At 35.4% G+C, this 14,516-nt stretch overlaps 1 protein-coding gene across 1 annotated transcript; it reads right to left on the reverse strand.

The window, feature by feature from the left end:
- Positions 1 to 13,454: 13,454 nt before the first annotated feature.
- LOC129300755 (protein RALF-like 33) lies at positions 13,455 to 14,154 on the reverse strand. Its single transcript, XM_054939341.1, has one exon. It carries the CDS (start codon positions 14,109 to 14,111, stop codon positions 13,734 to 13,736), a length of 378 nt encoding a protein of 125 aa, XP_054795316.1. The 5' UTR covers positions 14,112 to 14,154; the 3' UTR covers positions 13,455 to 13,733.
- Between the last annotated feature and the right edge of the window lie 362 nt (positions 14,155 to 14,516).

Below are 14,516 nucleotides of genomic sequence, written 5' to 3' on the forward strand. Positions count from 1 at the left end.
AAAGAAAATATTGATATGTGATGTGCAGATTTGGGCAAAATTTATAGCACGATTCTGTTCCAGTCATAATAATCCCTTCCCAATTACCCTCTCATAAGGGTGCGAAGTAGCTACAGTAGTTAGTTGTTGTAGCTATCTAACTTGTTATTCAGCTAAGAGTGACTACTGACTATTTATTCTATGTAACAAGTAACAACAACCAACCCATAAAAGGGTCTTTGCCCTAAGATAACACAGCTAGAAAATTGTAAGAAGGGCATGGATTTGCAGGTTGCCTCCTGGCAGCAGGGTGTGCTTCAGAACCTTTGTTCAAAATTTAGCAGGTGCTCGAACAGTTTCTCATGTGCATCCATTGTTGTTTGGATCAATCCTTGCAATGTTTACCTTGTCCTATTCCCCCTCATTATGCACGAAAGCTTGACTCATGATCAAAGGCTTCTCTAGTGTTTGAGAAAGTCTGAGATTAAGAGTCTCTTTATCTACAAAAGTTGAGGGTTTATCATGTATTAGGAAGCAGGTTTTTGAAATTAGTAGAAGAAAAGAATATGATTTTCAGAGTAAGTAAAAGAATCCTCACATAAGGAAGTAATAGTTGCTTCTTGCAATGGCTATACTTTTTGGTCCCAACGTTCTCACGGGTGCTTCAATATCATTTGCCCCTTCTCCCAAGATGGGATAGACCAGCAAATGCTAGACGAGATATATTTCATTTTCTTACCTTTGCATGAGAAATATATTATATTCGTCACCGTGGTGATAATTGGAACAGTGAATGTCAATCAAGTAAATTAGCAAACAGCTGAGGCTTTTTATGCTCAAAGCCAGATTTGGCTGTTATTAGCCCCCTTCAGATTTTTATTTTTATAAGATAATTGGTAGCCCATCCCTTAGCATGCATTTTAATGAACTAGAAGAAATTACTTCTCTATCATTGTTTTTGGGAGTGAGGAACCTGGCAACGTGTGTGTTGTTGTATGGCATTCTACTGCAGTATCTCACTGTTATGTTTTTTGGCAGGATGGACATGATACTGAAGACGCAAGACAGTGCCCTGCTGACGTGACAGCTTTTGTAAATACCTAAAAAAATTCTGCCAATTTTATTTTCTTTAGAATAGATAAAGAAATGAAGACTTGGAAAGCATGACTTAGTTGATGAGCAGCCAAAAAACTCAAAGCGTTATGCTTTTAAAACCTGTGTCCACGAAAAGAAGAAAGAAACTGCGGTATTTGGGAGAAAATAATAATTCTCATTTATTTGAATATTGAGTATAAGTTGACTATATATACACAAAAGGAAATCAATACTAATAATGTCTAATAAAGCCTCATAATGACTGTACAATATTTACAATAAATACTAAATATTTCCACACTCTCCCTCAAGTTAAACCATAAATACTGTAGGCAAATATGTCAAACATATAATTCCTTCTTCCACCCTTTCTCTGATGAAGTGGTAGCCTATCTCCACATGTTTCAACCTGTCATGTTATACTGAATTTAAAGTCATGCTTATGACAGCTTTGTTATCACAATAGAGCTTCAATGGTGAACTTGCTTCAACTTGTATTTCATTCAAGACTCATACCAGCCACAATTTCTCTATTATTCCTTGAGCTAAAACTCTCAACTCAGATTTAACATTGCTTCTTGAAACAACTCTTTGCTTCTGGCTTTTCCATGTGACTAGATTACCCCAAACAAATGAACAATAGCCAGAGGTTGACCTTTGATCTTTATAAGTTTCACCCCAACTTGCATTAATGCAAACTTTTATAGATCTTTACTCATGTTTTTTAAAGAACAGCTCTTTACTAGGAGTACCTTTTAGATATCTAAAAATCCTATAGGTTGCTTTTATATGACTCTTCATTAGACAGCTCATATATTGACTTACTATACTGATGACAAATGCCATATTTGGCCTTGTAGGGAAAGGATATATTAGTTTTCCAGTAAGTTTTTGACATCTTTCCTTGTTAGTAGCTTCTTCCTTTTCTTCTTCATACTCCTCATCTGAGTTTTCTTCCTCCTCGAAGTCTTTCTCTTTTCCATTCTTGTCCTTAGGTTTCTTCTTCAATTTCTTGACCTCAATAGGAGTTTCAACAGATCTATAACCCAACATACTGATGGAACCCTCTATTCTAATAAGCTTTAAACAAGCATAAACCAGAAACTACACCACAAATGGGACTGAAAATTACTAATACCGAATAGCAAAGTTAGATTACAGCGAAATAAGGAACTGAAAATTACAACGTACTAAAACAGAAACAGCATAGAATACACTCTACCAAGCAACAATCACAAAATATAAGTCACTCACTTACATACACACACTAAGCAGAAGATAAAATGATGAAGAAAGATGACTTCCTCCACCCCCAACCTGGCATTCGAGAGGCCAGAGCTCTCCTTACCACTCTCAATATTCAAAATAATCTCTCCTTCTCTCTCGGCAAAGAGGAAGATTTAAAGACCTAAAAAGTGACTCTAGCACAGCCCTTACCCCTAGATGTAACACCCTCAAAACTTACAGACCGATTTTTCGCAAATTATTAATTCAACAAATTATTTTTTTTTCATTGAACCCTTATCATACCCTTATCATGGTAGAAAAATTTCTACCATGATACATCCAAGACAATATATCACAGGTCTTAAAATATCTCAAAAAGCAATTAGAACCATGAGGGACAGACAGGATTCTCATGTCATGATATTCAAATCAGATCATAAATCAAGAGGGACAGACATAATCCTCTTGGTCATATAAATACTTTTAATAAAAAGGATTAGAGTTTACATGCTTCACAAAAAAAATATGTCCTAAGTTGGCACAAGATACATTGTATAATCTAAAATAAGAGGCAACGTAAAAGATGGTGTCTCATACACCATAGTTACACCTCTGGTGCTTTCTCGGCCGGACTCGCTCCTGTAAAAATATTAACCAAGGGGAATGAGACTTAAAAGTCCCAGTAACCAGAAATTAATATGTAATGATGCATGCGGATGTAACTAATCATGCGATTGCTAAGTGGGCACACAAAACATTTAACCGAACAATACTTTCAAACAAACCGAACAAGTATTTAATTTGCATGACTGCACCTTATATCCTCCTTTCGCCATGCTCGGACGCCAAATCACCCGGCCAAAGGTGAGTTGGACCAAGCGACACGCCACTCATTGGGTCCAATGAGGGCTTACCACGTGGTAATAATTAACCGAACAGAAATTCCCATTAACACCATACATTAAAATACCCTGACAAGTCATGCATCATTCAAATATCCAAACAGAAATATATCCGAACAATAATATCTCATCATGATAAACAAAAATAAATTTTTAACCCACTTGGCAATGATTTCACAGAAGTATATAACAGTATTTATTTTCAATAATTCATAATTTTTCCAAACAACAAAACAACACATAACCATTCACAAACACACCCATCACAACACATTAATAATGGTTACCTTGTGTCTTGAATAACAAGTTCCCCTTCACAACTCCTTTTTCACCACTATCTTTGTCAATATAATCTACATAATTATTTCACAATACTATATATTAATTTTACATTAAAATAAATAACTCTAATTTAAATAGTTAGAAAGTCTTAGATCTATAATCCATATTAACACTAATTTAAGATTTATGCCTCATTTAACTTCTCAAATTCTTTTCTAAAATTCTCGTACCCTAATAAACTATTTTTTTTATCCTCAAATCACTTCTGGTATCACAATTTCATCCTTTTATATTCTAAAAATTCGTCCAAAAATAAATTAAAAATTTTAAAATTATCCTGAAGCCTCAAATCACCTTTCTATAACCTCAAAAATACCTATTCATACTTAAATAAATATTTAATAATCATAGGTTTATCCCTACATCTCAGATTCTACATAAATTCAACCATATAGATCTAGATTTTAACTCAAAAATTCTTAAACATGAGTTTCAACCTTAAGAAAATATTCTATAATATTTATTATATCCCTAAGAGTTTTAACCTATATTTTTAATCCATCATATCATGAGATTAACTATCCTATAAAAAAATCCTAATCAAAATATTTACTCTATCCTACAAAATAATCATATCACTAGAAAGCTAATATTATTTAGAAAATAACTATAAAATTAATTTTGTAATTAAATAAATTTTTAAATTCTAATCTAAACAGGAAAGTTAGAACATACCTGAAGAAAAAGAAAATAATCCCCCCTTGCGAGAAAATGCCGAGCAACGTGAGAGGAAGAGAGAAAAATAATATAAAAATGGGATTGTGAGTCCCAAAATTATATTAAAAAAAACTATAGGTTTGAATTTAATTATTCAAACCTTTGGGTCAAAAGTTGCAATTTCCTCTAAATTGCATCTTAGCCTCTCATGCTTCCTAATGCACACACCCCCTCCTTTTTATACATGAAGGCACCTCTTCTCTTCCCTCATCTAACCAATGTGGGACTTAAAAACAACAACCTTCCATCCCCCCTTTTTTTTGTTCCTTCTACCTTCTCTTTTTTTTTTTACACACACATAAAAAAAATTATTTATGTATTATATCTTAACTAAATATTACTTATGTGGTTTTAAATTTAAATTTTTAAATTCATAATTAAATACCTAATCATAATATTATTTCTAAATAACCTCAAATAACATAAATTCCTATTATTATTATTTTTTTTCTCAAAACCTAAATTCCACAATTTTTTTATTATATAAAAATCAAGATGTTACACTAGAAGACCCTTAACCATCACTAGGACTCTAGTACATCACTAGGCCATCAATTACTTTCTTTTTTCCCCTCATAACCAGGATCCGAAGGGCAAACATCTGAACCAACAATAATGTTATCTTTTAACCTCTTGCCTTCCTTGATTTTCTCTTATAGGTCTTAGTAAAATCATGAGCTTTATCATTACCCTCCCCTTGAAGTTTCACCTTGTCCTCAAGGTGAGAAGCATAAACAGCAGTTGGTATGAACATCTGTTGGTATGAAAACAAGTTTGCCCACACCAAAAAATCTTCCAACTGAACTGCTTCAATAATCTTGACATCCTTCTTCAATCCCTTGTAATAATCTTCAACTTTCATGCCAGAGAACCGAGCATCATAACGTATATTGGATGAAAAAAAAGATTTAAACTGTTTTCCAGTAACAACAGAACCAGGAGACAGAATACTTGGGTTAGTAGACATTTCACCTCTATTTTCTTCATTTACTTCTCTTGCTCCTGAGAAAAGTCTGAGCTTCTTGTCATGCTTAGTATAAGCCGTTCTGATTTTCTTAGCAGAACAAAAACCAAAACTTTTTTCCCCTATTTCAGTGAAGTCTAGTACTGTGGTCTCTCGGGAATTTTCATCTCCTCTCATTGAGAATGAAGAAGTGTTGCTGGGGAACTCAGCCCCATCTTTTGTGGGTTTTATATTGTAGACAAGAAAATTACTGATTAACACCTCCCCCTTGATCTTGAGTTTGGTTTGTTTTGCTTCCCCAAATCCATCCTCCACACCTGCAGCCTGAACCTGCACATTTATCAACATGCCCAAAATCTTCAGTTCCAGTTTCACATTTTTCTCGGTACTGGTCTGAAGCTGCATTTTGCTCTGTATCTCCACTGAATTGTTGCTGTGTGCAGAAATGTATCTGTGAGTGTTGACCGTTGATCTAAAAAATTTAAACACAGCATCCAATGAGCTAAGACAAAATTTTCCAAACAACAAAGTGACATCCTCAAACATTTTGATGTCACACGTGATCAATTCTGGGATGATAACTGAAGCCCGCAGATGATATTGAGGAGATAAAAGTACATCCCCACATACATCGTCGTCCAATGGGTGACTGGATTTCTGCTTTAAGAGAAGAGATGCAAGCAAAAATTCGACTGATTTTTCAAATGATATACTCAAAGAACCAATAGCTATAGACTCCGAGTTGCAACACATGAACCTCTTAACGGAGAAGAATGTTAAGGTGACAAGAATTCCAAAAGTTATTTTCAAACTATCCCAGTAATAGGTAACAAAAATTCTGGCAATAATTGCTGACAAGAATATTATGAAGAATGGTGTAGCTTGGAACCCGCTGGACAACTGAAGTAGGATGACAGCCTCAAATTGTATACTGTAGTCATACCTGACATTGGTATCATCCCTTATGCCCAACTTTGCACCAGCCTTTTGGGTCAGATGAGCAGCATATTCATTCTTCTTGATAGTTATGTGAATTTGTGAAGCTGCCACATACAGTATGTTAACTTCTGTAATAGTTGGAGCCAAGCCTTTGGTGCCAGCCAACACAAAGAGCATCTGGAATGGTGTCGCTTCCCACTGTTTTTGCATGTTTCTGGGAGAATTTTTGCTCTTCTTTGGCCTGTTGAGCGTTTAGAATGTGAACCACAGCAAGCGTCTGGCGCAAAAATATAATATAAAGTGAAAACCCCTTCTCTGATGCAGAACGCAGCGTTGCAACCCTAGCTTCTCGAAGGATTAGGTTTCTTTTCTCCCCTTTAAGACCCAAGCCCATTAGTTGCTTCTTAAATGAGGAATTGAATGTTGTATGCAGCTGGTTCATTCTCCTTTCATAAATTAAAAAGCTTTTAGGCCCAAAAGAATTACCATCATTTAGTATTAGGCTTCTACAATAAGTAATTAACCTAACCCTATCCAGCCTCCACTTTCTCTTCTTTTTGCCGTTAGCCTCTTCTGCCTTCAACCTGTCTCTTCGTTGCTCATATTCTCTCCAGCGTTTTGCAGTCTTCTCAACATTATAATTTTGCTTCTTCTCCTTAGTCGCTTCTGCCCCATTAACATTTATATGCTGGACTTTGATTTTGGGACTGCTTGGTGCTAATTTGACAGCTTGCAAGGATTGAGAAGGTTTGGGTTTCATCTCTTTTGGGTTGATACCAAAATCTGCTTCAAACTTTTCTTCTCCTAAAAATGGTGACACTTTTAACTGTTGTTCAAAAGGCTCTTTCTCTCCCCCTTCTTCAACCTCCGGTATCTTTTTTATAACTCCCTCTGTTTCTTGCTCAACTGGTTTCTTCTTCTTCTTTCTCACTTACAGCATCTTCATTTTCCATGTTCACCTCTGATTTCTTCTCCGTTTCAGCACGCATCTCCATTCTGTCTACAATCTTTGTGCACTTCTCTAATTTCTTCTGCATTTCCTCTGTTTTTTTCCCCACATTCTTCAACAATTCTGACATCATAGCTGCTGTAACTACGAGTTCTTCTAGTAAGTTTGCCATGCCTTTTTTCCACCCTCTTTCTCTCCTTCGGATCAACCGCTCTGATACCAAATGATGGAACCCTTTATTCTAATAAGCTTTAAACAAGCATAAACCAGAAATTACACACCACAAATGGGACTGAAAATTACTAATACCGAATAGCAAAGTTAGATTACAGCGAAATAAGGAACTGAAAATTACAACGTACTGAAACAGAAATAGCACAGAATACACTCCACCAAACAACAATCACAAAATATAAGTCACTCACTTACATACACACACTAAGCAGAAGATAAAATGATGAAGAAAGATGACTTCCTCCACCCCCAACCTGGCATTCGAGAGGCCAGAGCTCTCCTTACCACTCTCAATATTCAAATAATCTCTCCTTCTCTCTAGGCAAAGAGGAAGATTTAAAGACCTAAAAAGTAACTCTAGCATAGCCCTTACCCCTAGAAGACCCTTAACCATCACTAGGACTCTAGTACATTACTAGGCCATCAATTACTTTCTTTTTTCCCCTCATAATCAGGATCCGAAGGGCAAACATCTGAACCAACAATAATGTTATCTTTTAACCTCTTGCCTTCCTTGATTTTCTCTTATAGGTCTTAGTAAAATCATGAGCTCTATCACATACCTATCTCAGTAAGACGATCAAGTATATATTTTCTCTTAAAAACATAGATTTCTCTCCTAGATCTAGCAATTTCCATCCTAAGAAAGCATTTTAACTTTATTATATACTGCCTTATTTAAAGGCTTTATTGTCGTTACGTGTTAAGTTGTTATTGCCTTTTTAGATGTTGCTGAATTCTAGGAAGTATTGACAGTGTAAGACCTTAACTAACACGTGTCTAGGTTTAAGGTATATGTGCTACACCCTGTGCCTTTTGGTTTTTCATGGATGGAATAGTCTCTTGTTCCTCCTCTCTCCCTTTCTCCCTTCCTCTCTTATCAAGCTTCTTGAGATCTTTGATGTCAAATTCCTTGCCAAGGGCAACCTTTACTCTTTCTATCTCCTCAAGGTGAACTCTGGTGAGTCTTATGTCATCAACATATATAATAAGGATACATTTCTTACTTCCCTTGACCTTAACAAATATTGTATGATCCAATAAGGCTTACTTGTGACCTTCAAACTTTAGGACTCTTGAGAACCTGTTAAACTAAGCTCTTAGTGACTGTTTCAAGCCATATATAGACTTTTTCAATTTACAAACTTAATTTGCCTTGCCTTTATCAAACCTAGGAGGTAGAGTCATATAGACTTCTTCTTTCAACTCTCCATTCAGAAAAGCATTTTTGATGTCAAGTTAGTGAGGAGGCTACTCAAGATTAGCTGCTACCGATAATAGGTCCCTGATAGTGTTCAATTTTGCCATTAGAGCAAATGTTTCTTCATAATCCAAGCCATATGTCTAGGTAGGACCCTTGCAACCAAGTGTGATTTTAACTTGTTAAGGGTTTCATCTGCCTTGTATTTTGGGGTGAACACCCACTTATAGCTCATTGTTTTCTTTCCTTTTAGTAGCTAAACAAGTTCCTATGTCTCATTCTTTTCTAAAGTCCACTTCTTTTCCATAACAGCACTTCACCATTTAGAGATGCTTAAAGCTTCCTGTATAGTCTCAAGTACTTTCAATTTATCAAGATCAGTAACAAAAGTTTGATATTGAGAAGAGAGTGCGTTGTATAAAACAAACATCTCTACTGGATGGAAAGTACATGAGTAAGGTTGCTTCCTCAAAGCAATAGGAAGATCAGTAGATTCACTCACTTGCTTTGTATCATCAAGTGTTGGGGTTTCAGGAGTTACCTAAAATTCTAAGTCACCATAAGTTTTTTCTTCATGAGCTACTTCTAGTGTCGAATTTCTTGGTGCTTTAGATACAACTTGCCTACTGTCTTTCAATTTCTTTTTTTTCGAGTGTAAACTAAGAGTTCTCCTCCCTTTTGTGGTCTTTCTTCATCTCCTCCTGTTTGCCTGTGTTCCTCAAATTGTGGCATAAGAGGAGATGGTACTAAAAGGGATGTTGGAAGGGTATATGAAGGTAATGCCTCAAGTTCAGTTGGTGCAACCCATGGCTCAAGAAGCATTGGTTCTTTGTTAGATTATTAGGGTGGAACTTAGCATAATAATTTAATTGCTTAGTCAATTGATTAATGAAAAGTAAATTACAATCAAGTTTAGGCACATGGAGTACAGATTCTAATACTATAGAATCTGAAATTCGAATACTCCCTTTTCCTGCCATAGGTGCTAATGAGCCATCTACAATCTTTACTTTAATATTCCCAACAAATGGGGTATAAGTTATAAATAACTCATGACAACACATCATATGGTTGGAGGCTCCTAAATTAACAATACAGACTGTGATGTTAAGTTATATCCTTAAAGCTTGAAGAAATGTTCCTCTTTTGGCCGTAGATGCTCTGGATGCATATTTTTTCACTAATACTAGAGACCCATACTTGGTCACCATTACCATAGTACCTATCAAGGTTCGAATAACCATTCCTAGGGCTTCCTATGAGATGAAACCCATACATAAGAAAGGAACCAGCAAACGCATCCAATGGGTACTCCAGAGTTAGTTGAACAGAAGCCTAAACATACTATAGAGACAATAAAAAATTGAAAAAAGGGTACCCAACTATAGAGATCTATGGGATCTTGCTGGAAATCCTGTCTTGTCACTGGAGAGATGAGTAGCAACCTGAACGAAGATGGGATGCGCCCCCACGCCCCACCTGAGCAGTTCTGGTGCTAGATCTAGAGGTGGCGTGTGCTGTCAACCACGATGAGCTTTGGGGATTCCACCAGTCAGTGTTTGTTGAACACTCCTGGGGTGGTGGTGATTGCCAATAAGACTTCAATCATCAAACTCATAATTTTCTTAGGGTACAGAACACTGCCTCACAAAACCATGACCCAAAAGCCTTAATATTGATTTCGAATCTTTCGCTCTGATGCCATGCGGGATTTGGAAGAAAAATAATAATTCTCATTCATCATAATACTGAGTACAGGCTGACTATATGTATACAAGGGGAAATCAATATTAATAATGTCTAATAAAGCCTCATAAAGGCTATATAATATTTACAATAAGTACTAAATATTCCCACAGAAACCTCTTCTCCTTCAGTGTCTAACTGTATATAGATAAACTGCTTTCTGTATCTTTTAAGGAAGTTATTGCAATATCTTTCTTTATTGAGCTGCTGCTTCTTGCTGGTGCAAAATCTTCTTCAGCAAATGGTAAATTTGTAGCTGAAAGTAAATGTGAAAACTGACTTTTTTTTCATATTTGGGACTAGATTTCAAGGTTTTTTATGTGTTCCTTTTATTACTTGTATTGCAGCAAAACAGATTCCAGACGATGTCTAACTCCATCATCTCAGAATATCCTTAGGTCTATAATTCCCATATGAGCTTGTTATATGTTTTTTTGGCCCTTGGTCGTGGGTGTTGCGTCATTCAGATCACATAATTTGTCTTTCATGAGGCAATAATTTTATCTCTGTCTAGTTTTGCTACGTCTGCAGTTGGATTCTATGTCATAATTGTTTTATTCTCGCTGGACATGTCATAAATTGCTTCTAGTCCTTCCCAACAGTAGCCTATTACTGTGTAAGGCTAATTTTTGAGTTTTATGGTCTAGCCTATTACTGTGTAAGGTTAGTTTTTCCCTATTACTGGTTTAGCCAGCAAGATGACAAGTTCATGGTGAGTCGTTGTGGCTTCTCACATTTTCATTTTATACACGTAAAAATGTTTACGATCTCATTTTAAACTCTGAGATAATTCAAGAAAATATCATTGATTCTATAGAAATTAATAAAATACACATAGTTTTGATCAGGTTTCCTTAAAACTGATGATGCCCTTGATGAGATGGGCAGCAGGATAAGCGAATTAGAACAGAGCATCAATGAACTCAGCGCTGAAATGGGAATGGGAGGCTCACCGTTTCCTGTGAAGACCCCCTTGAAAGAGTCGAATCTTAAGGAAGAGAACAACTGAACGTGACAGAGGTTGGTGATAGCGTTTGGTAGTGGTTCACATCAAATCGTGACATGTTTTTGTTTTGCCTCCTCTCCTTTATCACCCATCTTGAGAATTTGTCCATATATTATCTTGACATGCTTTTTTCCTCATTCATGGAAGCTAAACTGGTAGAATCTCACCTAAACTATAAATTATCTGCACCATACAGAACTTGCAAGATTCAAAACTTCCTAGAAACTGAGATTTCCTCTCATCCATATCGTTGACATTTAAATAGTATAATCATGATCTTTGACAGCTGGGCATGGTTTCGTAAACTATTTGCATCGATATTCTGATTAGTGGACCCGTTGCATTGGGGGGGAAAAATAGGCAGCATAATTTAATTTTCTGGGGTGTATCATTATCTGAGAACACAGCCACAGCATGGCATGCTAATGCCAGCCAAGTAAGTGGTAGTATATTTTAAATTTGAAATAGAAATACGTGAAGATGTGAAATGTAGAATAAAGAGGAAGGTTCGGTTTGGGTAGGGCAATTTGGTGGTGATGGAGAAGATGATAGTTGTAAGGAAGACAAGAGGACAAAGGGTTGTGAGGTGGATTTTAGTTGGCACACAAAAAAAAAGGTGAAGATGCCATAATAATAACAAGGGGATAGAGCGCGTTCCCTGATTTTGATTGATGCACACAATAATGCATGTGAGGCTGCCTTTTAATGCAAGATAGGAATAGCATTTATCAAAAAGAAAACTCTTGAAAGTGATACTTATAAAAAGCAGTTTTTTCGGTGAATTTAAAAATGATTTTTTTAAGTTTTAAAATTGTAGTAATATTCCTCTCATTTTATAAGATATTTTTAAAGGTAATTTGTTGTGTCAAAATATAAAATGTTTTGAAAAAATAGAATTTCATTAATAATAATTAGTCTAATATTACCTTTCATTATTTTACTCTTTAAATAAATTTTTTTCTTCTTCTTTTAATGAAAGGTATTTTTTTATATGTATAATTTATTAAAAAAATATTTTTAAATTAAGACAGAACAAGTACAAGATTAGCCTGGCCTAGAATTAATTTTGTGATAACTGAACCTAATTGTTGCATATTTGTATATGATGACTTAACTACGGACGAAAAACTTTACTGTGATTAATTTTTTTTAATGGACAATATTGAAGTAGGTAGTTGTAAACTTTTGTAGTTTCTTACCATAATTAAAGTAGTTTCTTACCATGATTATTATTCTGCCCCTTTTTGTTTCATCATAAAGACTATTTAGAAAATATAGAAATATATTTTTAAAAAAATATAAAAAAATAAAGAACTGTCTTCAAAACAACGAAATTATAAAATAAATTAATACAAAGAATTAATTACAAGACAAAATTTATATACTTAATTTCATGTATTTAATAATATTAATAACAAATTTGTCATCAAATAAATTATCTATAAAAAATATAATGTATTGATTAAATTAAAAGCAAATGCTTTAAATATATAAAATTAATAAAATAAGTTTTTTCATAATTATAAGACTCGTAGTAGTTAAGTTTTAATTATATTCTTTTCTCTCTCTCTTTTTTTTTTAACGACGAATATAGACAGACGCGTCAAGAAACAAAGACGTACATGTGTGATGTTATTCGTATATCATCGATTTCATCATGAGAGAGAGAGAGGGAGAGAATTCAACCACCACCAGTAATGATTTGCTTTAAAATAATAATAAATAAAAACTGAATTATAAGATTGGCCTCATATCACGCCTTTTTTCCTGCCTGGTCCTCAATTTCAACGAAAGGAAGAGGGGCTGTCCTTGGCTGTTGAGGGAAGAAAACGTAACAGTGAAAAGCAAAACCAAAGAGAGTTTCATTTTTACTTCCATTCCCACTTCCATCACCATCCAAAGCTCCACAAAAGCAACTCATCATTTCAGTTTTCACCCTCCATTCATTGCCTTTCCAAAAACAAAAACAGATTTTTGAAAAAACCATCAGACATAACCCTCTCATAAGTTTCCCAGAAGTCCACGAGATTTCCTGAACAAGAAATGCAAGAAAAAAGAAGAAGAAGAACTGGAAGAAGCACCTCGAAGGCTAAAACATCTACATCTGGAAGAAAATAATCAATGAAGAGATATGGAAAAAGAAATAGAAGAAGTAACGCAACGCTGGCAAGCCATGAGATGTGATAATTGATGAGAAATGAGAATAATACAAACAATTTGGACATATAGCCACAATTTACTGAGAAAGCAAGAATGTGTACCTAAATTACAATACATCCATCACCAGATTTTATTCAGTGTCTCTACTGACTTCCCCTCCTACTTGTGTATAGCAGACTTCTTCCCAATAAACTCATCATTTAAAAATTTTAAAATAATAATAATAATAAAAGTTAAATAAAAAGAAAATCTAGAAAAACAGATAAAGAATTTCAACCCCTGCATCGAGTGATGCGGCTGCATCCGCGGCGGTAAGGATTCGCCTGGGCACCGGGCCGGCAATTGTAGTAGGAAGCCCCGCGTCGAGAGCATGGTACAGTGTTCCTCCTCAGCGCACCGTAGCTTATGTACCTACGCCCCGCTAGAATGCGCCGGTTTGTCTCCGAGTCCATCTCGAACTCCGACCCGAACAGCCCGTCCTCTGAAAGCAGACACTCCCCGATGGATCCACGACACTCCGATTTCATCGGGAAGAAGCCCATTTCGCTGTCGCCGATGAAGTCGACGGTGGTTGATGACGAAAGGGACACGTGGACGGCCAAGATGGCGCACAGCACAAGGAAACTATAGAACCTTACCAAGCTCGCCATTTTCTTCCCTGGCTCTTCAGTTCGGCAACAGTAGAATGGAGATTGGGGTCTTCCAGGCTATAAGCGACCGTTGATGAAGATCTGCCCCTATGTTTCAGATTAATTACGATTTGTGCCACCGTCTTTAAGAAGAAATTAGACCTAAGTTCCAAGATTTTAGACCATTTAAATTAGAACAATGATTTGCGCTCAGATTATGCAAGAGTTTTAATCTTAAAAGATCTATTATATGATTTGTATAAATTCTTTATTTTATTTTATAAAATAGATTTTTAATTATAAATTTTCAGAAAAAATATTTATTTTATTTTACTCTCGTAACAAATTGGGTACTCGTTATGATTATCTCTTTCTTTAACGTTAGGCTTGTTTTGCTTGTGATTTAAAAATGTTGCTATCTTTCAT

The sequence above is a fragment of the Prosopis cineraria genome, unplaced genomic scaffold (assembly GCF_029017545.1).
Source record: "Prosopis cineraria cultivar Desert tree isolate PC_DT_omini unplaced genomic scaffold, ASM2901754v1 PC1734, whole genome shotgun sequence".
Classification (NCBI taxonomy): domain Eukaryota; kingdom Viridiplantae; phylum Streptophyta; class Magnoliopsida; order Fabales; family Fabaceae; genus Prosopis; species Prosopis cineraria.